The sequence below is a fragment of the Oryza brachyantha genome, chromosome 10 (genome assembly GCF_000231095.2).
Source record: "Oryza brachyantha chromosome 10, ObraRS2, whole genome shotgun sequence".
Classification (NCBI taxonomy): domain Eukaryota; kingdom Viridiplantae; phylum Streptophyta; class Magnoliopsida; order Poales; family Poaceae; genus Oryza; species Oryza brachyantha.
The window spans coordinates 13,991,896-14,011,673 of record NC_023172.2 but is presented as its reverse complement, the minus strand read 5'-3'; the positions used below and the strand labels follow the sequence as shown (position 1 = coordinate 14,011,673).

At 42.7% G+C, this 19,778-nt stretch overlaps 3 protein-coding genes across 3 annotated transcripts; 2 read left to right on the top strand and 1 right to left on the bottom strand.

Moving 5' to 3' along the window:
* The first annotated feature begins 251 nt into the window (after positions 1 to 251).
* LOC102719524 (probable methyltransferase PMT16) lies at positions 252 to 3,906 on the top strand. The gene is made up of 6 exons (XM_040528265.1): positions 252 to 882; positions 2,321 to 2,558; positions 2,643 to 2,904; positions 3,006 to 3,335; positions 3,447 to 3,524; positions 3,661 to 3,906. Exons 1-6 carry the CDS (start codon positions 328 to 330, stop codon positions 3,890 to 3,892), a joined length of 1,695 nt encoding a protein of 564 aa, XP_040384199.1. The 5' UTR covers positions 252 to 327; the 3' UTR covers positions 3,893 to 3,906.
* A 1,028-nt stretch (positions 3,907 to 4,934) lies between these two features.
* LOC102706685 (RHOMBOID-like protein 2) lies at positions 4,935 to 7,331 on the bottom strand. Its single transcript, XM_040528071.1, has 5 exons — positions 6,905 to 7,331; positions 6,605 to 6,768; positions 6,346 to 6,509; positions 5,981 to 6,234; positions 4,935 to 5,451 (listed from the first exon to the last, which is right to left on the bottom strand). The coding sequence occupies exons 1-5, from the start codon at positions 7,219 to 7,221 to the stop codon at positions 5,340 to 5,342; spliced, it is 1,011 nt and encodes a 336-aa protein (XP_040384005.1). The 5' UTR covers positions 7,222 to 7,331; the 3' UTR covers positions 4,935 to 5,339.
* A 4,933-nt stretch (positions 7,332 to 12,264) lies between these two features.
* On the top strand, positions 12,265 to 17,185 carry LOC102706411 (shaggy-related protein kinase alpha-like). The gene is made up of 13 exons (XM_006661907.2): positions 12,265 to 12,605; positions 13,496 to 13,750; positions 13,833 to 13,925; positions 14,242 to 14,301; positions 14,405 to 14,677; positions 14,776 to 14,850; positions 15,104 to 15,160; positions 15,238 to 15,378; positions 15,620 to 15,670; positions 15,749 to 15,844; positions 15,923 to 16,006; positions 16,452 to 16,554; positions 16,642 to 17,185. The coding sequence occupies exons 1-13, from the start codon at positions 12,546 to 12,548 to the stop codon at positions 16,701 to 16,703; spliced, it is 1,410 nt and encodes a 469-aa protein (XP_006661970.2). The 5' UTR covers positions 12,265 to 12,545; the 3' UTR covers positions 16,704 to 17,185.
* The last annotated feature ends 2,593 nt before the right edge of the window (positions 17,186 to 19,778 follow it).

Below are 19,778 nucleotides of genomic sequence, written 5' to 3'. Positions count from 1 at the left end.
AGTTTTATCTTCTTCCCATTGACACCTCAGTGTTTATAAGGTAAAATTTAAATTTTATTAATTTAAATTGAGATTAAATTTTCAGATTTTCATCAAAAATTACTTTCTATGTTTTGGTTGTACATAAAAAATTTATCACTAAATTACATTTTAATCGCTAATAAGCGGTTTTGCTTATGCTTTTTAAAAGCAAAACAACTAAGACTTTGTTTCTTTCGACATAGTATCTCCCCAGAAAGTCCAAACTGACCAGGTACACGCACGTAATAAAGATCGAGTCCTCTCCCGTTTGCTCCTCTGCTCGTTGACCTCCACCTCTCGCCGGCGATGCCGAACACCGGCTCGCTTCCGGGCGGCCGAGCCGGCCCCGGCGGCGCCAGGAGGTGCGGCAGGGTCACGCGCGTCGACCTCCTCACGGTCGTCCTCGCCGCGATGCTCTGCTGGGCGTCGTACACCCTGTCGATATGGCACAACAGCCGCGGCGCCGCGGATAGCAGCGTGCTCGGCGGAATCGGCGGCGCCGGCACGGTCTGCGGCGGCGCCGACGAGGAGCTCGACTTCGAGACGCGCCACGGCGCCGAGGACGCGGGGCTGTCCGTCTCGTCGGGGGCGGGGAACCCGAGCGCGCGCCGGGCATTGCGCGCGGTGACGAGCAGGTTCCGCGGCCCGTTCCCGTGGCCGGCGAGCCGCGGCGTGGTGTGGGCGGGGAACTCCGCCCACGGCGCCGAGGCCGTCGCCGCCGCCGGCGGCGACAGCAGGTGGGCGCGCCTCGACGGCGACGTGCTCCGCTTCCGCGACGCAGGCGCCGTCCGCGCCTACGCCGACGCGGTGCTCCGGCTAATCGGCGCGCCCGTGCGCACCGCCCTCGACGTCGGGGCCATGGTGAGTGCCGCCTCGCTCGCGCCCTCCCTGTTCTCAATGCACGGTCATTTGGATTACAGAAAATTTTGGGGTTTTTCTCGCAAAAAATTCGATATTGAAAAGGACCTTTTGGAATTTAGGTGAACTAAAAGAGGGGGTGTTTTGGATATTTATCTTTAGCCTGATACGTATATTCGGATTTCGGACATCAGCTTATGCTTTAGGTGATGTTTAGATGCCAAAATTTTTTGACAAAAACATTACATTGAATGTTTGACCGGATGTCGGAAGTAGTTTTTGGACACGTATGAAAAAAACGAATTTCACGGTTAGCCTAGAAACCGCGAGACGAATCTTTTGAGCATAATTAATCCATCATTAGCACATGTTACTGTAGCACTTAAACTAATCATGGAATAATTAGGCTCAAAAGATTCATCTCAAGATTTCTTTCATAACTATGCATAATTAGTTTTTTGGTTCATCTATATTTAATGCTTTATTTAAATATCCTAATATTCGATGTGAAGTTTTTTTTAAAAAAAATTTAAGAACTAAACAAGGTCTTAGTGGGCGGCCAAATCAAGAAATGGTCGCCGGCAATGAGAAATGCCCCCAACCAGTGTGCACCATAATGTGACGTCGTCAACCAAAACCGTTGACTTACATTTTGTTCTAAGGACTTGTTTAGTTTCCAATTTTTTTAAAAAAAACATCACATGAATCTTTAGACATCTAAATGAAGCATTAAATACAGAAGTTATGTGAGAAATCCAGTGACGAATTTAGAATAGAAATTATTAGGAATTCAGTACTAATTATCTATTTTTTATTATACATTAATTAATATGATATAATTTTGTGAGAATTGATTAATTTACCTGGGGTCCGAGGACCCCGGGAGGCTATACGTGGGTTCGTCCCTGGAAAAATCGTGAGACGAATCTTTTAAGACTAATTAGTCCATGATTAGCTATAAGTGCTACAGTAACCAACATGTGCTAATAACTGACATAATTATGCTCAAAAGATTTGTCTCGCAGTTTATAGACTAGCTGTGAAATTTGTTTTTCATTCCCGAAAATTACTTCCGACATCCGATCAAATGTCTAATATGATATTTCTGCTAAAAATTTTTAACATCTAAACACCTTCTAAACCGGTGTGTTAAGAAGCCTCGCTTTTAACCTACCTCGGCAAATCAATATAAAGCCATGTAAACTAAATTATTTTTTACTTTATCAAATTTTAATACATTAATTTCTGAGTTTTTAAATTAAATTTTTTTCACTTTACCAAACTTAATGCAATATAGTTAGTCAAAAAATAAAATCTTTGTAGAACAAATAATATAACTAGAAATAAAGCCTTTGTGAGATGGAAACTGTAGAATTAAAAAACATTATAGTAACATATCACATAAAACTTCTACCTGACACTGTCAATGGCGAAATGTTAGCATGGAGGGAACTGGGCGACGGAGCTGCTGTCCCGCGGCGTGCTCACCGTGCCCGTGGCGGCGCCATGGGGCTCGTCTGATGGCGCGGCGCTCGTCGAGCTCGCCCTGGAGAGAGGCGCCCCTGCCATGCTCGCCGCCGCCGCCGCCGCGGGCGTGCCCAGCCGCCGGCTTCCGTTCCCGGCCGGCGCGTTCGACATGGCGCACTGCGGCCGCTGCCTCGTCCCGTGGCATCTCCACGGTAACCCCTCATCCTTGCATCGCATCCATAATTCTGTATCTGAATCGGCCGGTGACGATGGCTACACGGTGGTCGTGGGCTCAGGCGGGAGGTTCTTGATGGAGATCGACCGCGTGCTCCGGCCGGGCGGTTACTGGGTCCACTCCGGCGCGCCGGCGAATGGCACGCGGGAGCGCGCCGGCATCGAGGCCGCCACGTCGAGCATGTGCTGGAGGAACGTCGCCGACCAGGACGGCGTCACCGTCTGGCAGAAGCCGGTGAGCCACGTCGGCTGCGACGCCGGCAAAAACGATGACGATTCTCCGCGGTTCTGCACCGGCCACCAAAACCGCGATGACAACAAATGGTGCGTCTCGCCGTCGCCGGGGAGACACGAGCAATTGCTCTGCTCGAACTTTCTCTTCTTCTTCTTCTTCTCGCCGTCACAGATGCTGGGCGATTTTTCAGGGACGGCGACGTCGAGCCGTGCATCACGCCGATCAAAGAAGGCGCCGCGCCGCCGCGGGAGGCCACCGCGGATGAGGCGCTCCGGCACGCCGGCGAGACGTGGAAGGGGAGGATGGCGCTGGCGCGGTACAAGGCGGTGGCCGCCCAGCTCGGGCAGAAGGGCAGGCTCCGCAATCTGCTCGACATGAACGCTCGCCTCGGCGGGTTCGCGGCGGCGGTCGCCGACGACCCCGTCTGGGTCATGAACGTCGTCGTCCCTTCGGCCGGCGGGGACGCGGACACGCTCACGGCGATCTACCAGCGCGGCCTCATCGGCGTCTACCATGACTGGTCACTACAAACCTCTGAAAAGCTTCAAAAAATCACAGCAAAATAGCATGCTTAATTCCTTCCTGTCTCGCTGAGATCGATGAACTGCCATGGCGGCATCTGATACTGCAGGTGTAAGCCCTTGCCGACTCCCGCCATGAGCTACGACCTCCTGCACGCCGACTCCCTCTTCACCCTGTACAGAGACAGGTTCCTCCAAGAATGCTAGCTCATGCCATTGATCACCTTCATCAAAATCAACACAATCCTGAATTCCTGATACAGTTTTAGTTTTTTCACTGAGTTTCTACTGATCAGTGCCTTTTGTTCTCTTGCGATGATCCAGGTGTGACGTGGAGAGCATCCTGCTGGAGATGGACAGGATCCTTCGCCCCGGCCGCGCCGTGATCATCCGCGACGACATCGCCATTCTTGCAGAGATCAAGAACTTCGTCACTGGTCGGATGAGGTGGGGTGTTCAGATTGTCGACGGCGAAAATGGCTCGGACCATCGTGAGAAGCTCCTGTTTGCAGCGAAGACGTGGTCTAACGATGAAGCTCAAGATCAGGAGCAATGAGCATGATTCTCCAAGATGACCAAACACAGGAAGAAGATGATCGATTTCAAAGTGGCACAATACACCTAGTTTTTTTTCTTTTTTTTTGGATCATGACTGCTCACCTAGCTTTTTGTTGGAGCTTGACCGTTCATGCCAAATATGCGCGGCGAAATTGGGGCTATGAAAGTCGGGAGATGGTCAGATGAACAGGTATCACGTAAAGTAGTGCTGTTGTACATTGATTCAGACCTTAAATGTAACATTGATCACCACTAATTTTATAATTATGTATGCATTTATACGTGCACGCCTGATCAGTGAGATGCTTTTGTGCTCTTGGAGTGCCTGCAAACGTCAGTGTACTCGGTGTAGCGTGTGCGTGTAAATGTGTGTCAAAAATTCAGTTAATAAATTTGTTACTCTCTTGTCCAGAAATACTTTTATCCTCATTTTTCGCTTCTGCTTATAATTATAGGACAAATATTAAATTTATAACCTTAAATTTAGAGTTTATTTTAAGGGTTTTTTATCATAGTTTTTTTTCTATATTTTGCTTTTAGATCACTAATAATACATATATAACAGTTTTATTCATAAATTATTTTTCACTTGCAAATATGTTGTTTAATATTTCGCATGAAAAAACTAATTAATCATCCCCTTCATTTTCAACCCATCACACATAGTACTAATACAAAGGTAAATAACCTCAACCTTTTCAAACTTCAATACGTATGTTTCCAGTTTTTAAAATTTCAATATACTTATTCCATGTTTTTTCAAACGATAGTACATTAATTAATCACTTAAAAATATACTATGGCCGTGTTCTTCACCCCATTTCACAACCCATATTGAACGCCCCCTTACCCCACAAAAAAACCTGCCGGGGCCCATCTCACCGTCCGGGTTAGAAGAACTCGTTATAAATATTTTCAAGAGGCCAAATAATCCGCTGCGATAATCATGTGAAGTACCAAAAAAAGAATCATGCAGCGCTATGGTGTAATGAAGCATTGTTGGTCTTCTGGTATTATTATTTGGACCCTGCATTCCATTCAAACAAAAAAAAAATATATATATATATATATATAATCTACACGAGACTGCCATTTGGTCGGCAACACACACTTGGCTCCTTGGGCTAATCGAATCCTGCACATGAACTATGCCAGAATGGTAACGGCAAATCGGTTCTGCATCGAATCCCAAGATCGCTAGTCACTCGTACACAGGCCAGCGGAAGATTCAAGATGTCAAAATGTTTCTATTCCAAATGATTCAGACGAACAAACATAATGAATCAATCAAGTGAACTTCTGACCAAACCACTGGGAAGTCATGTCTGTATATATTATATACAGTAAATTGCAGTATATCTGTGCATCAAACACTTCGCGAGCAAATATCGATCTTGTGGAGATTATCTCTCAAATTTCTTCAGTTCTTGTGTTGCTACCAATCTTCAGTTCCCGCAGCTCCATCTTGATGTAGGAATGCAGCTCAGGTAGTGGCACCACTGGCAGCGTTCATTAGCATTCACTCCTCTGAAGAGCATCGACAGCCCAACGGCGAATCTGCACATGTTAGCACGCACCACAATGATGAGTTCAAATTCAAACTTAAAAATGAATCAAAGCATCAAACCGACCATACTGACAGAAATATTATAAATAGCCAGTATTATACTAATAGACTTTCATTAACTGGGGCACAATAAGATAATAGCAGGTTGCATGTTAGGCTGAATTGAAAGCAACAGCAACACGTTACTCTTGGAAGCTAAAAGCCGGCAATAGCATGGGGAGAATGATTATCTAATGTGACAACCAAATGCTCTAGGGATTCTGGATTGATCAGCATTTGAGCTGTGCATTATTGCATTGGACCGGCCTGTCAGTTCACATGAGCTCTGGACATGGACAGGCAGGAGGCAACACCAACGGCTCTGATGCCAGCCCGACTACTAATTTAATCATCAAACACATTGAAATCCACATAATGAGATGGTGATTGGTATTGGTCCCCAATTGTACGGTGTAACCAGTGCAAGATTGATAATACAACAAAAAGATTTTGCTTTGCGAAGACGCAATGCATGCTTACCCGATGACAGCGAGGATCGAGGCCACGGCCAGCAGAATCCATTGATAAGCCAGGTACTTCTTGGAGGCGTACTTGACGGAGGAAGGCAGCACATATCGCTGCATCCAGCCGTAGTGTGGGCGCATCAGGAAGATGAATCCGAGGAGAAAACCAGTCAAGAACCCTCCAATGTGGGCGAAATTGTCGACGTGGGGGAGGATGCCGATGGCGAGGTTGATCGCGATGACGATCAGGAGAGTCACTAGAGCTGCAGCCTGCATTGCAAATTGGATACAGTGAGATTGAGCTACCAGAGGATTGATTGGATACAATGTGATCAGATGAACCTTTTCCCATGTATTCAGAAGTGTGAGTAAAAATGTCACCTTGTTCGTGTATATGGTCCAGTTGGTGAAAAGCTCCGACAGCATTGCTCCAAGGAGCCCAAACAGAGCGCCAGAAGCACCGACAGAGATGTTGTTTCTGATGAACAGCGATGAAAGAATGCTTCCTCCAACGCCAGAGACAAGGTAGATGACGCCAATTCTCACTGCAAAAAAACAAAAAAAAAGTTAACATAGATTCAGATAGGCTAACCAAGACAGTATATTTGGCGGGCAATTTGCATAATAAAGCTGTGCTTACTGTATCCAAACTGCTGCTCAAGTCTGAGGCCGATGAGCACGAGGCTTAGCATGTTGGCTAGCAGGTGGACGACGCCGGCGTGCAGCCAGATGCAGGTCACTAGCCTCCATCCCTGATGCTGATGAACAACCTTGTCCCACACAAGTGCTCCCAGCTTCTGCAATCTGTAATGCGAGAAAATGTGCTACTGATTCAACAAATCATCCCCATTTCACCATGAACAATTTCAGTTCAGGTATTGAGGTGGTAAGAACTGGTAACAATTTCGTGGTGGCTTAAGATGTGAAGGGTACACTTTACGTTGCGGAGGAGGGACCGAGGAGTGGATTCTCGGAGAGCGGCTGGAAGGAGAAGCGGCGGAGGAACCCGGCGACGCACGCGCCGCCGCGGCGGCCGCCCCGCGGCGAGGAGGCGTGGGAGGGGCAGTTGTTGACGTACATCGCGACGGCGAAGACGACGATGTTGGCGACGACGACGGTCGGCACCACCCACGGCACCCACTCCCTCTCCCCCTCCCGCTGCGGGTACTGCGCCACCGCCACCGCCGGCACCTCCACCTCCCGCTCCCCCTCCCACTTCCGCCCTCCCTTCTCCGCGTCGTACCTCGCCGCGGCCATGGGCTTCCGACAAAGAACGCTACCTCCTCCTCCTCCTCCTCGTGTGGGTTTCGTCTGCCGCCGCCGGCGTGCGTTGCGGTTGTGGCTGCGACTGGTGGTGGTGGAAACGAAGGCGACGCGGGTAAATAAATGGCGCGCGGGGTGGTTGGGGGCGTTGTTTCCGGCGCGCGCGTGGGGTGGGACGCGGTTTGGCAAGCACGGCAAGGTTGTTGCTTCCCGTGGCGAGCTGGCACGAGGCCGTGCTGCGGCGGCGCGGTGGAAGCGACGCGCCAAGGGAAAAGGAAGGAAAGCACGGAGCTGGCGCCCGTGCCGTGGCGTCCGCCGAACTTGTCGGCGCGACGCGGCGACGGCGACGGCCCACGCGCGCTAGCTCTGCTCGGCACCACCGGTGGAAGTTGGCCCGTTCGTTCGGCCCACGCGAACGCAACTTTAGATACTTTGGCCTCGTTTAGTTCTTAAATTTTTTTTTCAAAAACATCACATCAAATCATTAGATACCTAAAGAAAGTATCAAATATAGATGAACCAAAAAACTAATTGCACAGTTACGGAAAAAATCTTGAGACGAATCTTTTGAGCCTATAACCATAAGTGCTACAGTAATCAATATGTGCTAATGACGGATTAATTAGGCTCAAAAGATTCGTCTCGCGGCTTCTAGGCTAGCCGTGAAATTCGTTTTTTCATTCGTGTCCGAAAACCCCTTCCGACATCCGGTCAAACATTTGACGTGACACTTTTTCCAAAAATTTCTCAATCTAAACACCACATTTGTAAGTTAAATTAATTTAATTTTTATATGTAGATTTTATATATGTAAACTGTCTGTGTATAAAGACCAAATTTTATACTCTATCTGTTTTTACGTAGATGACTTTTGATATACGTCTGACCGCTTGTTTATTTAATTTTTTTAAATATGTAAAATTATAAGTCGTTTTTAAAGTTACATTAGTAATAAATCAAAACATATCAAAATAATTAATGATTATATATTTTTTTAATAAGATAATGATAAAACATATATTTAAAAGTCAACCACGTCAAATAAATAAACAAAGAAATTACATGTAAACATAGTATAAAAGGTTTGTATATATATATATTTTCATGTACGCATAGACATTTTTGCGACGTTTGCTATTAGACCAAGACATAGGCTCAGATTAATACATTAGTATTTTAGTATCAGATCTAATTTAACTTAATAAAATTTACGATGGGCCGACCAATAGCTATCTCTAACCAATGGTCTAATTAACTAGTGTCTATGCGTTCGTGAATACATTTGGCCTGGCGGACCGAAAACACCGGGGCTTATTCAGTTGGCAGAATTTCTAAATTATATGAATATAAGGAACATAGCACTACGATATAAATGTATGTTTAAACCTATAGGATCAAGAAAAATATAGAAATTTCCTCCTAGCATTGTGAAAATTAGGTTGGAGTGGATTCTTTTTTAGTTTTTCTTAGATGCATTATCTCAAACGAACGTTGTTATATTACACATTTTATAAGATTTCATATTTCTACACTTTTTTCTTACAAATCCTTTAAAACGAATTGCCCTACTTTTAGAAAATTTATAAAGATTACTTTTTTATATTGAAAATTTATGAAAGAACAAACGATTACCTTACCCCTGGACCCTGGTCTCGTCTCCGTTGGCCAGCTGCTCTCACAGGGAAGGGAAAGCAGCCATGAGCCATCCCATCGGAGACGGCAAGTACTCATCCGACATGCTACGTGCCGTGCTTGCCCTCGCCGCTGTCACACCTGTCACTCTCCCTCCCTCTCCGTCCCCATCAACGCCGCCGGCGACCGACCGTCCGTCGTCGCCGTCCTCCCCTCCACTCTCCTCTCCTCTCCTCATCTTCCGCGATTATCTCCGGCATCATTGGGCAATGCCTGCGCCTGTCATCGCATCACCATATTCCGATAGCAACCACAGCTAAATTTCCCTTGGTTTCTTCCTCCCGTGATGATCGCCGGTCGTTTGATTTGTTCCGTCTCGACATAATTTTCGTTTTGCAATGCCGCTGGCCGGGCCTGTTTAATTTCCAAAAAAACATGCTTTGAATCTTTAAACATCTAAATAAAGCATTAAATATAGATAAAATAAAAAAACTAATTATACAGCTATGGAAGAAATCTTGAAACAAATCTTTTAAGTCTAATTAGTTTATAATTAGTAATAAGTGTTACAATAATCTATATATGTTTGTGTCTCGTGTTTTTCGGACGAGTTATGAGATTTATTTTTTATTCATATAAAAAAAACTTTCAGACATCATATCCGATGGGACACTCAAAAATTTGTCTGCCCGCCTCGATGATCGGAGAGAATAATTGAGCTTCGTCGTGGACGGCTCCTGGCCTCTTGTTGGGGTTGTTCCTCCATGTACGAGGAGATCAGCATCTCTGAAATTTCGGAGATCGTACCGTGATTCTTTGGAACCTTATGCACAAGAAGGAAGAAGAAAAAAGCATTCTTTGATGCCATTCCCCGGCGAATCAACAAGAAAAACATCGATCAAGTTTTGCTACTCTATTATATTATACATTTATACTGTTCCAGCAAAAAATTGCATCCCTCGTTAGCACTCTCGTAACCCTACTGCTAACAAGATTTCGGTCTTGCTCATAGAGCTTAAGAGAGCCGCTGATGAAAAGTTAGCTCGTGGAAATTGGAAAAAATAGGCTTCCCACCTTTTGTCTTTTATTCTCCATGTTTCGAAAAAATAAATATTTTTAGATTGTTTAGTAAATATTAATATTGAATTATAGATATATATTTAGTTAGTTGATTATCGTTGCCTTTTTTTTTCCTTTGAAGAAGGACACTCCGCTTCCCATTTTCATACATAAATACAACGATACTTTACAAACACAGAGACAACATCCAAACTTAAACTGAAACTAAACGAAACAGAAACATAACGCTTCCGGGAGACAACAACATTCTTCAGAACTCTAGGTGCCATCTCATCCAGAGTTCCGAGGACACCAGAGCAACGACTGAAAATAGGTTCAAGCGGCTAAATGTGATTTGAATTAGAAATAGAAAAATAGCAGGTGATATTATCGGAATAATTACTTTCCATTCTTGTAAATAGCAAGTACAATATATTATTTATTTCCTTTTTAAGATCTATTACCTCCTAGGAGGTAATACCAAAATCAACCATTAGATCAAGATGAAATGGATGGACAAAATAATCTTGGAGCACTGTAAAAAATTCCTCACAAATTTCAACTACATCTATGTGTAGACATATTAAAACAAACCCAACAACGACATAGATACTGAGATTCCCTTTCCATTAATTCAATGACAATAATGCGAATCATGTAAAATTGCTTACACTGTGGTATAAAATTAGAACCCAATAAAATATTTATACTTTAGAGCGAAAGAGAATAGCTTGTTATATATTTTTAAAATATAAGTGTCGTTAGAAAACCTATGGACATCTTCAATAGTGACTAATTCAGCTCCTAGACTTACTTTTAGAAAATTAGCCCAAAATTGATATCCAACGGCTCCCAATACGTACTTTCTAATTTTACGTCTCATTAATTACTCCAACCGATAAAAAAAATCGTCTTACGCGCGCCTGGTGGTTTATCGACGCGGAATCGCGGACTTTTCCTTTCTCGTGGCCATCAGCTAAAGCACTCTCTACGAATGGTTTAGTTGGGCCGGCGAGCGGGAGATTCGGCCCGGAGAAATCGAGCCCAAATCGCGAGTCAGCCGGGGCCGCGAGACAGCGGCGCGGATCTCCCGCATCGGCGGCAGCCGTGGGAGCGCCACCTATCGTCGCTCGGAGCCGTCGGATCGGGAGGCGCGGGGGATCGGACGGCCTGGACGGCGCGTGGGGCCCGAGGCGCGGGGCCCGGCGGCGGTGGCAATGATTAGGCTCGCACCTGCGGGGCTTTGACCGGCGACCTCGCCGATTGCCCAAAAATTCTGGATGGGTTCGCTTTTGCGCTATGCACCCCGGGAAAATTGCTGTACAACTTCAGGTTGTTGTCTGCTGAATTTACCGTTTCACCCTTACGTAATTCATCGCATATTCGGAGGTTGGATAAGAGTCTGTGAATTCAAATATCACCACTACACAATTCATTGTGTGCATTTATAAATGTTTTTAAGAGAGTGGTGTACTGGTGTTTCAATTTGTGAAAGAATGGACAAGGATACTTGGATTAAAGTCGTCGTGTCGTCGAGGGATAACACGAGCTCCACTGGTTAATAGCTTTAATAGTAGAGGATACTAGTAGTCCTTACGTTTTTATTGTTATCCTCTTATAGTAAAATAATATCATATTTTCATATCATTATACAGTATTTACTCCATCAGTACATGTTTAATGTTTTGGATCAAATTAGTTTGGTCAAATCTTTAAAATTTTGAACACGAATAATTTCTCAAATGGGTTGTTTTTTATAATAATACCATTAAATTTACCATAAAAAGAACTATTTTGAGCTTTGTAATCTCTGCTAAATTAACATCCCAACTTTCAAATGTTTGATCTAACATTGTCCTAAACATCAACTTTTCTACCAAGCGCGCGAGTACATGGTACTTGTAAACCATTTATATTTTAATAGATAATTATGCTGATTTTTCGTTGTATTCACTAATTTTGTGCAAATAATACATAAATATAAGTTATAAAAAATTACATTTAACAATAATAAAATAAAACAATAATTACATAAATTTTCTGAATAACATAAATCGTGAAATACACATACTCGAAGAGGTGCCACGTACCCTGTCGTACACCTAGCTGGATGAGGGACAGAGGGAGGTAAAAACATTTGAAAACCAAGCCCGGAACCAGCAATACAAACAAACCCAGGGGCGAGAACGCAAATACTTCCTCCAATCTTCCCAGCTTCTGCCGTTTCGGCGACCAACACAACAACCGGAGGAGAGAGAGAAGGCTAAAAAAAGCACCGTGAAATCTAGTGGTGCAGCAAGCGAGCGAACCCTCCCCTCCCCTCCCTCCTCCACCCCACCACCACCACCACCACCCCTCCATTTCTGTCTCTCTCCCCGGAAAAAATTCCCTCGCCTCCTCCCCCGCGGCGACGACGACGCCGCCCCGAAGCTTCCAGAAGCTTCCAGGCTCGGGCCGCGTCCTCCCCTCCCAGATCGCCCGCCTTCGCGGGTGGGGATGCGGCGTGCCCTCCGGTAGGAGCGGAGCTGCGGCGGCGGCGGCGGAGGAGGAGGAGGGTGGTGGGAGCGGGGCGGGGCGGGCTAGGGTTAGGGATCGTGGGGGAGGCTGCCGTGGTGGGGGGGAGGAGGATGCATATGATGCGGCGGCTCAAGAGCATCGCCTCCGGCCGCTCCTCCGTCTCCGATCCGGTGAGCTCCCTCGCTCGCACGCTCGATCTCCGCCACCGTCGTTCTGGCCGCAGCTGCATTTGGTGTTAATGGCGTGGAGACGAACCGGAGATTCGTCTCGTGGTGTTCGTTGCGTTGGTTTGCTTGGTTGTTTATTGGCTTCCGCTTTGGATGGGTTGAGAAAAAGAAAAGTTTGCATTGGCTGAAGGCTGTTGCGCCACCAGGTGGCAGAGCGCTTTAGTTTTCTCTTTTTCTTTAGAGCATTGAGACCTCGCCCTTGCGCTTTAAAGGTTAAAGGCGACAGCTTGTTTGCTTCTGCCCGGCTATTTATTTGCCTAGTTTGGTTCAGAGAGGATACCGTTTTTGTCCGCAGCTCTGTAGCATTGCGATACATTTGTTTATTTCCTGGTGTTCATGCTTCATAGGCTATGGATTTTCATGAGGGGATTTGATGCTGCATTGTGATGGTTGGACGGTGGTATATAGCTGTGCGACATTGCTAGGAAAAAGAGAATCTGCCAATAAGTTTATTGGGTTTAGTTGTTGTAAAGGAAATGCAGTTCAATGTGTAACTTTTTCCTGATGGGTTTGCTTTCCTCATGCGCTTAATCTTAATCATGCTCCCCTGAGCCTCGAACAACTTTTCAGAATGATGTGATTGATGAGGCAGTTGATGGCTCATAACACTCGGAACAAAAAATGACTCAACAATCACAATAAAAAAACTGGGCACAGAGCAATGTAGAATGAATTGGTGGAGTTTGATGCACAATGTTAGCTAATACTACTTGCCTACTTGTGTATGACTCTTAGCAGACGATTATGAATCCGTGCTTGAGAATCAGAAAAGTAGAATTAGTTCCTCTACCTGTTTATGAGCTTGATTTGACAATCTATGTTATTCTTTTTAGGGTGGTGACTCTGGCACCAAAAGACCAAAATTTGATCAGGATGGAGCAGGAGATATTGTCATTGAGCCGCATCTAACTGATGACAAACCTATGCGTGTAGACCAAGAACCATCTTCATCTCATAGAGATGCGGAGGCAAGCACATCTACTAGTAAGAATCCCGGTAGAACAGAAGAGGCAGGTGCCAATATTCTTCCAAAAGAAATGAATGATATGACAATAAGTGATGATAAAGTCGATGGCCGTAACGATAAGGTTATTTTGATATCATTCGACTTGTCACTTGATATAGTGCCACCTTACTTCGCCACTTATGTTATAGTTTTTCTGATTATAGGAATCTGAAGGTATTATTGTTAATGGAACTGGAGCAGAAACAGGTCAGATTATTGTGACAACAATAGGAGGTCAAAATGGGAAGCCAAAGCAGGTGATGCATCAATCCATGACACATATCTTCACCACCCTCTCTCATTTGTTCTTCTGCTTGATATTAATACAATGCATCAGCACCGAAAATATCTGCATGTTTTGTAAGCTGGGAAATTCCTCCCTTTTTCCCCAAAACTCCTACAGGGATGTTGTTTTGCACTATGATGCATCCTATTAGTATTGATGATGTTATTTCTTCCTGTTGGTTATGCATTTTGCTTTGGAAAAAGAGTGCTCTCTTGGATGTTTGCATTACTACATTCTTTACATACATGCATGGTCAAACACTAATACAAGTGCTAATTGTTTTACAGAAGGTATCGTACATGGCAGAACGTGTAGTTGGTACTGGCTCATTTGGTGTAGTTTTTCAGGTATATCATTTGCCAACTTTTGCCCTTTTATATAACTGCCGTCGTCGTGATAGAAAATTACAATATTGGGCCATAAATTCATTTATCACTTCTGGTATGACAGGCCAAGTGCTTGGAATCTGGAGAGACTGTTGCTATTAAGAAGGTTCTGCAAGATAAAAGATATAAGAATAGAGAGCTTCAAACAATGCAATTGCTTGACCATCCTAATGTAGTCCAGCTAAAGCATCACTTCTTTTCGACAACTGAGAGAGGCGAAGTTTACCTCAATCTTGTTCTTGAATATGTCTCAGAGACAGTTTATCGTGTTGCTAAATACCACAATCGTATGAACCAGCGTGTGCCCATATTGCATGTTAAGCTGTATGCATATCAGGTATGTGTATAAGTTATATACTTAGCTTTGTAGATCATTTTGAACCGTTTGATTCAATGATTCTAAAGAAATTATTTGTTCTTATGTATTTTTCATAGATGTGCCGTTCCCTTGCATATATCCATCGTGTTGTTGGTGTATGCCATCGAGATATTAAACCTCAAAATCTACTGGTATGTATCATGAGAGTCATTTTTATTAGGCATATACAGGGTATGCTTTTGAAACGTCCTTTTCCCTTTTTTTTTACTATTTGGTACTCTTCTTATTTGTAAGCAAATGATCCATTTAAGTTTAAAATGTGCATGCGCAATATCTCTTGTGAAAAAACGTGATCGCCTGCAATATTTTTAGTTGTTTGTGTTTTGATATAAGTAAACTTGCTATACAAGCAATTGTCTCATTGCAAGTTGATTAATTTTTCAGGTCAATCCTCATACTCATGAACTGAAGCTTTGTGATTTTGGGAGTGCTAAGAAATTGGTTCGTTTTCTTTTTACCTGCTAGCCTGTTGATTCTGTATTGCCCATGTATTTGACTATGCAGACACTACGTTTCAGGTTCCCGGTGAACCTAACATATCATACATTTGCTCGCGGTATTATAGGGCTCCTGAACTAATATTTGGAGCTACAGAGTATACCACAGCAATTGATATCTGGTCTGTTGGTTGTGTACTAGCTGAGCTTCTGATTGGTCAGGTAAACTCAGTTTTTTTCTAGTCAAGTTCATGACTCGAGGCTATACTTTATTGAATAATTTTGAATCGAACTTACTGCTATCTTAAGTCTCACCATTATCTAAAAAAATTAAATAACATATCTCAGCATTTTCATTTGAATGCAAGTGCTCTATTTTATAGGGTGTCAGTGGGGGACTCTTTCTCACATTATTACTTGAATTTTTTAGCTGATTTTTTTTTTCAAATGTGTACAATTGCAGCCTCTGTTCCCTGGAGAAAGTGGTGTTGATCAACTGGTGGAAATAATAAAGGTTTATATCTCCTATCAAATCCATTAGAACCAGTAATTTAGGCCTGTGGATTGATCCGTTTCTTTTTTCTTATCATAGATTTTGGGTACACCAACTAGAGAAGAAATCAGGTGCATGAATCCAAACTATTCCGAATTCAAATTCCCTCAGATAAAAGCTCATCCATGGCACAAGGTTGGTGGATATCTAATTTCTATAGCACATATTCTAGACTGCTGTACTCCTGCTCACACAATATTCTTCGAAATGTAGCTTTTTGGTAAGCGCATGCCACCTGAAGCTGTTGATCTTGTGTCAAGGTTGCTGCAGTACTCACCAAATTTGCGCTGCACAGCTGTAAGACTGATTTTTGGATTTGAGGCATTTTAGCAAATTATTGAACATGTTAGTCTAATTTCCTTGTAATGAAGTATTATATACAACCTCCATTTCAAAATATTTTGTCTTCCTGTCCCAAAATAGTTGTCTTCCTAGAGTACTACTTAACCCATCAATCACCTCATTCAAATTTCTCCCTGTTATACCCCTAATTACCCACTCACTCCTAACCATGCAATATTTAATAATGGATATTATAGTCTTTTCTTCTTAAACCTTAGTATGCGCTAAACCTAGAAAGAGAAGTATTATGGGACGGAGGAAGTATGATATATATGTTTGTGTCTATGAATGATGACCCTACTAGATTGGGAAATAAAGACAAAAATCTGAGTCAGTACCGTCTAATAATACATATTTTAACTATTCTTGTCTGATTATACATATTCAACTATTCTTCCAGGTTGACGCTTGTGCACACCCATTCTTTGATGAGCTGCGGGACCCCAAGACCTACTTGTCAAATGGTCGACCGTTACCTCCCTTGTTCGACTTCTCAGCGGCTGGTAAGAATTTCTGTACTTTAACAGTTGAACTCCTTTTATGCCCCTGTCTTGTCCATCACCCAACTATTGGGAAATTATTTTCTACAGAATTAGAAGGCCTTCCTGTTGAGCTAGTCCACCGGATCATTCCTGAACATATGAGGAAGTGAAATGGCGTGGCAGGAAAACACAAATTCCGTTGTTAGTACATACAGCGGATAGGTGCAATTGATATGCTTGATGCAAACATCCATAGCTTATGGATGGATCCGGAGTAGACTAGATTCACTGCCTTGCTAGATGCGAAAGAAGGATGCTGTAGAAGTTCCTTGTGAGCGCTTCACATAAAGAGCGAGGGAGTAATGCAGTCTGCTACTCTGATGCAATTCCAAGAGGTAATGATCATCTGAGATCGGCACGGCAACTCACACATCTTCGTCATGTGCCACCAGAGACGTTTATGTACTAGGCTATTGTATTATCAGGTACATGCAGAGTTTGCAGTTGTTTGTAGACACTTGTTTCCCTGAACAAGCGATGAGAGAATGCAGATTCCAAAAATGCTTGCTTTGCTATCATGAAAGCCTTACCGGAATATGTCAATTTTGATTAGTGCACGCCTTTGCGTTATGTTCAGAAGTCTCATGTTCTCCCCAATCATGGTGTCTCTACTGATCATTTTATTTCATTTTGCATGATCTAGTTATATGGTTAGCTGTAAATGCACAGACAGTGATATTTGCAGGGTGACCTGCAGTTCATATATCATCTCACTCTTTTTTGGAGGTGAAGATATCTGATAATCTGAATCTCTTACGACTGACACAGTTGACTTAACCAAGTTGCCGACAGTTCTGTTTTCGCCCATCAAGGCAGCATAAATATGCATTGCTTCCTGCAAGTGCATTAAGACCAGATCTGGTATTGACAAATTGACTCCAATTAACTACAACCTATTCTCCTTGCATGTGCCTTCCTGCTGACTGCATTGGACCAGACAAGCAAAAATGTTTAATTGGCTAGTTTAACTTTGTGGCCACCGATCTAGAAATTGGAAGAGGACAGTTTAGTAGATCAACGAAACCTGACCAACAGCCCAATAACATGCATGTCTTCACAGGGTAAAGTAACAAGGTTTGGTGTCAAGTTGGCATTATAGTACTCCAGTGGACTACCAGTGGTTGTGACATTATCTTGTTCTGGATAATTCCATGCAAAGATGACGGATCAGTACACCAAGAGCAACCCTTTTACATACCACAAAGTAAAACAATATCTTGCCTAATGCCTGCCATACACTAGAAAAAAACCACAAGAGTTGGTAGTGTGCTGAACTCGTACACTTTGACAGATGCAGGTCAACAGTGACACTGACACATACCTATCCAATGTGATGCAAGGAGTCCCTCAGGATTTTTTAAGTAGAACTTGATGGAATGCCTACTAATGAACCATCATTGATCATGACATGTTTATCATGCACAGTTTATATCACACCAGTAGTAGATCAATGCACTTGGGTCCCAAAGAATGGATCTTTGTGTCCAAGTGTTCATTGGGCAAAAGTCTTGTCCTGAGCTCTGCACTCCCTTCTGTTTGGCCCCATGCTCATCAGGGGACAGACAAGCACACCGTCCGTATCAAAACCTGCGATTTGCAAACACGCCACGCTGACCCCACTCGCCTACCCATTGACCCCTCTTTCGTTTTTACATTGTACTTTTTTCGTCCCAGACAGACGGTATTTTTCTCACATTTTACATTTAGCGTTTGAACGTTAGTCTTATTCAAAAAGTTTTATGATTAGTATTTTTATTATTATTAGATAATAAAATATGAATAGTATATCTATGTGTGATGATTTATTTTTATTTTTTTAATAAAAATTTCAAATAACACAAATGGTCAATTGTTAGACATGGAATCCACAAATTCTGTTAAATTAGGACAAAGTTAGTAACATTTTTTTCTTGACATAAAGCAGACTGTCGTATACACATGGGCACATCCATCTTTATAAGTGTCTAATTACACCGTCATATAACCATTTTCGAGAAATTATGTTGGCGACTTGGCGTACCTTAAGACGGGAAAAATCATCAACTGCAACCATGTTACACCGGTATCTTTATACTTATGCTCATGCTATATACCCAATAATTTTTGACCTTAAATTTAAAGTTAATTTTGAGGTTTTTTTACCGTATTTATTTTCAATCTTTTTTAGATCACAAGAATACATAGATAAATTTTTTATTCATATATTATTTTTAGTTTGTAAATATACTGTCTGGCTTTTTCCATAAAAACCAAACAACCACCTCTTAATATTGACAATCAAATTGCCTCTCACTAGAAAAGTAATTAGCTGTAAATATGACATGTCATACTAAAGTGAGATACCCAAATTTGGGTAAACCATTTGGCCATATAGTAACCATTTTGTTAATCTCTAGATAGAAAAGAACTCTTATAAAGAAGAGAAAATGACGTGCTATGTGTGTGTGGTTGGTTCAGAAACCGGAAGCCCGGAAGTCTCATTTCTATTATTAAAAAGAACAATGTTTTCAACCCAGAAATTAAGCCGATTAGTAGCTAAAGTACGCATTAGGTACACATGAAAGTTTGGTGAAGCACAGTCTTCTGTGTCAAATGAAATGTGAATTTTCAGGTGATGAGTCGTCCACGGTTTCTCTGTTTCTGACGAGCCGAAAGTAGTAGTCATTAACATTTCTGGTGTGCATAGATCACACGTTTCATCACCTCAGTTGTTAAGTACTTGACGATGGGATACCTAATAATACCTTTATTATTAATTGCTACTACGTAGAATACAAACACATTTTTCATATGCTACTCAATATTTGCAAAATGTATTGTTGCCTCATCGACAAGCCGGCAAGATAATGAGTACTTGTAAGTTAGTACTCCCTCCATACACAAATATAAAAATAACTAACCAACGTCTAACAGAAATATTAGCAGGGAATACAAATAATGAGATAAATACTGAAGTGACGCATATCCGTCTCAAAATACTACTTTGTTACCAGGGTTTAATAAAATCATGAGCTATAAATCAATTTTAACTTTACAACAACCAATTAGCCTCTACTATTAAATAATTATCATAAATTATACATGCACGTTTTCACTGAAAAGGATGCACGTAAACCCAAACGATTTATGAGGTGATTATTTGGCATATAACGAAAGAAAATATATAAATAAAAATTTTATATATG

Bases quoted from the DNA above. Each gene is read 5' to 3' on its own strand.
- LOC102719524 (XM_040528265.1), top strand. From the start codon at position 328: ATGCCGAACACCGGCTCGCTTCCGGGCGGCCGAGCCGGCCCCGGCGGC. The intron at 2,905-3,005 runs GTGCGTCTCGCC...GCGATTTTTCAG, and splicing joins AACCGCGATGACAACAAATG to GGACGGCGACGTCGAGCCGT. The intron at 3,525-3,660 runs GTTCCTCCAAGA...GCGATGATCCAG, and splicing joins TTCACCCTGTACAGAGACAG to GTGTGACGTGGAGAGCATCC.
- LOC102706685 (XM_040528071.1), bottom strand. From the start codon at position 7,221: ATGGCCGCGGCGAGGTACGACGCGGAGAAGGGAGGGCGGAAGTGGGAG. The intron at 6,235-6,345 runs GTGACATTTTTA...TTTGCAATGCAG, and splicing joins GGACCATATACACGAACAAG to GCTGCAGCTCTAGTGACTCT. The intron at 5,452-5,980 runs GTAAGCATGCAT...TAACATGTGCAG, and splicing joins TCGATCCTCGCTGTCATCGG to ATTCGCCGTTGGGCTGTCGA.
- LOC102706411 (XM_006661907.2), top strand. From the start codon at position 12,546: ATGCATATGATGCGGCGGCTCAAGAGCATCGCCTCCGGCCGCTCCTCC. The intron at 15,845-15,922 runs GTTGGTGGATAT...TTCGAAATGTAG, and splicing joins AAGCTCATCCATGGCACAAG to CTTTTTGGTAAGCGCATGCC. The intron at 16,555-16,641 runs GTAAGAATTTCT...TATTTTCTACAG, and splicing joins GTTCGACTTCTCAGCGGCTG to AATTAGAAGGCCTTCCTGTT.